The following is a 2,815-nucleotide window of genomic DNA, read 5'->3' as shown; positions in this document are numbered from 1 at the left end:
CGCGAAACTATTATTTTTCTCACTGGCCCATGACTTCCATGGCAGTTTTTATTTTTTTGTTACAGAGTTTAAGGGATGAAAGAGGGTTTATTGATGGAGAATTTAATTCTCCGTCGCACAGCCGTTTTTTCATCCCTTAATCTCAATTAGGAAGGGAAAGGTGAACTTTTAATTCGCGGGCGAATAGTGAAAAGTCAGTGTGCGCTGCCAAAGAATTATTTTTCTTACTGGCCCCTGAGTTTCATGGCAGTTTATATTTTTTGTTACAAAGTTTAAGGGAGGAAAGAGGGTTAATTGATGGAGAATTTAATTCTCCATCGAATTGCCCTTTTTTCATCACTTAATCTTGGAATGGAATAATTGGATTATATTTATTTGAATAGAACACAATTATTACCTCCGAGCACAAAATAATTATTTTTTGTTTAGTATGGATCCTTATACTTTAAAGTGCTGGGCACATCTGCGCTTGCTATTCAGTCCTCGGGATCAGGGAAATAATAAAGAAAATGAAAGAAAACCAATTTAATGATACTAGACTCGAAAATGATAACAATGGCCAAAATACAATAACTACTTACACCTCCTCCGCTCAACACTCACACTCATACATTCACTCGTTTTACAATTGCGTAGTCTTATCCTTATCACGACAGTGATCTCCGCGTCGTCCTCTTAACAAAAATAATTGATGAAAAGGTTGAATGTGTCCTTGCACGAAACTCCACTTGAGAAGAACGGGACCGAGTTATTTCGCACCTCGTTTGCCAGATCCGGGAAGAGTTAGATTATTTATAATAACGTGGGATTGATCACTACGAAGGTGTGCGTAGTTGTGATCAATGATAATCCCAAAATACCCGAGTAGACGATAAGCGCCGGGCAGACAGAATTTAACTGATTCCGGAATCAGGTATCAATCAATCTCGAGGAGTTCGTCCCCTTTGTACGTTCCTTGATGAAGCTAGGACGAGACTGACTAATAATTCCGGAATCGGTATAGGCTGCAGTTCGATCAATGTCCGGGTGCATTGGCCGAGCTGCTGATTCACTGGCATTTCGAAATAATACCTGGTGACAGGGCATTCCGTGGATGATGCCGTGTGGAGAATTGGGAAATCAATGCGATTTATTTGCTCGCTTCGAAATGAAAAGAAAATAAATTCTTTTTTAAATTTTGAATTCTCAAACACAACATCCCCCCGTGACAAGTTCATTCATTCCATGAATGGACTTTTCACGCTGAACTGGCCATCATCCAAGGATTACAAGCAATTTTGACTATGCTCCTTCAATATTTGCGCTACTAGTCCCTACTTTGAGCGATTCTCCGCTCTTCCTGTTGTTTGAAATTCCGCGCCTCCGTTGGTCATCGCGCCTCCGTTGGTTTGTGCGCGTACACCTCCTAGTGCCGTGCTCTCTTGCCTAGCGCCCGTGGTGTTTTGTAGTGCCGGATCTATCTGTTGTGGCACCCTCTTTCTCCGGACCTTACACGAATATTTCTACGGTGCGACCTCGGATTCAAATTTCCGCTGGATTGCTGAACTCGCCTGGCAACTCTCATTTTCACTTCGCGTTTCATCCAGTGTGGTAACTTTTGTGTCATGGATTCAAACGTGAGTATTCTTTCCCTTCCCTGGTTTCCTGGCTCCTGGAGTGCAACATTGCTAATCGGTTCCCTTTTCCGACCTAGTTTGAAGGGCTCTTCGTCGAGGGAGCGGAGTTGGATTGGCTCCAGTGGTGGGACGAGAAGAGAGACGATCTCCGGATCATCTTCGAGGGAACTAATGTTCTCGGCCGTGTGTCTCGGCGTGCTGGAATCCCTGATGAGTACCTGCTTTCTTTCTTGGCTACGCGTTGGGATCCGTGTTATCTGTCAGTGAGTATAGGGTCGTCCCCATCTCTATTCTTTCCAATCTTGAATTACGCCTTCGTTGATCTCCCTTTGTTATTTTTCTTCCTAGATCGAAGAGTGGCGTGAATCCTCCATCACTTGGTATGAGGGGTTCCTCAGGTACTTGGGTCCCGAGGATGGGAGTTTCTCCGTCCTCCTGTACTTTCACCAGCACATCGACTCCATCACTGATGGTGCCCTGCAACTCCTCATGCTTACTCGTCCGGGCATCTTCGAGGAACGCCGGCGGATTGTCGGTGCTTGGAATGCTCGGCAGGCGTATTTCCGTGATGTTCGGCCATTGATGGGTCGGCTCGTTCCTCCTGCGGGTTGATGTTTGTGCTCTTCTTCTGTTTCTAATCCGCTTGTTGAAACGGTCAACGAATTTGTAAGGCAAATTATGTGCAATAAAACTGTTTCGAATAGTTAGAATGATTTTGAATATAAAAAAAATTCCATTTAAAGACTGGCATTTTTCAAATTTGGTTCCCATTGTTATTTCTTTCTGTTCCGGAATCCTGTGACATAGCCAACGGTCGATTTGACGGTAAAGCATTCATACGTGAATTTTGGTTGAATAGCAATTTTCGTACTCGAAAACATGGCGTTTTGAATTAGTAATTTTGAATAAATATACTTTACAATTTTGCTGTTCCGAGATTAGTCGATTCGTGTTTCTACTTGTTCGACTAAGTGCATATCGATTAATTTTTAGATCATTTCCATAGGTCAAACTGACCAAGAATTGAATAGTACTTGACAGTGATTGATCGATTAGTGGATCAGGTCCTGAAGATGTCGAATCATTGTTAGGATTCCAGGAAATTTTAAAAGACTGATCGAAATTTTCATTTGTAATTTTCCCGATCATTTTGTATAATTTTAAGAGCGAAATACAGTTGTTAGGCTCAGGGGATTTGA

The 2,815-nt window shown here is 42.5% G+C and overlaps 1 protein-coding gene across 1 annotated transcript; it reads left to right on the top strand.

Annotated features, from left to right (window-relative positions):
- The first annotated feature begins 1,497 nt into the window (after positions 1-1,497).
- On the top strand, positions 1,498-2,263 carry LOC107044745. The gene is made up of 3 exons (XM_015266764.1): positions 1,498-1,616; positions 1,694-1,879; positions 1,965-2,263. The coding sequence occupies exons 1-3, from the start codon at positions 1,605-1,607 to the stop codon at positions 2,226-2,228; spliced, it is 462 nt and encodes a 153-aa protein (XP_015122250.1). The 5' UTR covers positions 1,498-1,604; the 3' UTR covers positions 2,229-2,263.
- The last annotated feature ends 552 nt before the right edge of the window (positions 2,264-2,815 follow it).

The sequence above is a fragment of the Diachasma alloeum genome, unplaced genomic scaffold (assembly GCF_001412515.2).
Source record: "Diachasma alloeum isolate Michigan unplaced genomic scaffold, Dall2.0 Dall_scaffold_00789, whole genome shotgun sequence".
Classification (NCBI taxonomy): domain Eukaryota; kingdom Metazoa; phylum Arthropoda; class Insecta; order Hymenoptera; family Braconidae; genus Diachasma; species Diachasma alloeum.
The sequence above is the reverse complement of the archived record's forward strand: the minus strand, read 5'-3'. Positions and strand labels throughout refer to the sequence as shown.

What these genes read in the sequence shown, in the direction of transcription:
- LOC107044745 (XM_015266764.1), top strand. An exon ending in GGGATCCGTGTTATCTGTCA is followed by an intron (nt 1,880 to 1,964) that starts GTGAGTATAGGG and finishes TTTTCTTCCTAG; the next exon opens with ATCGAAGAGTGGCGTGAATC.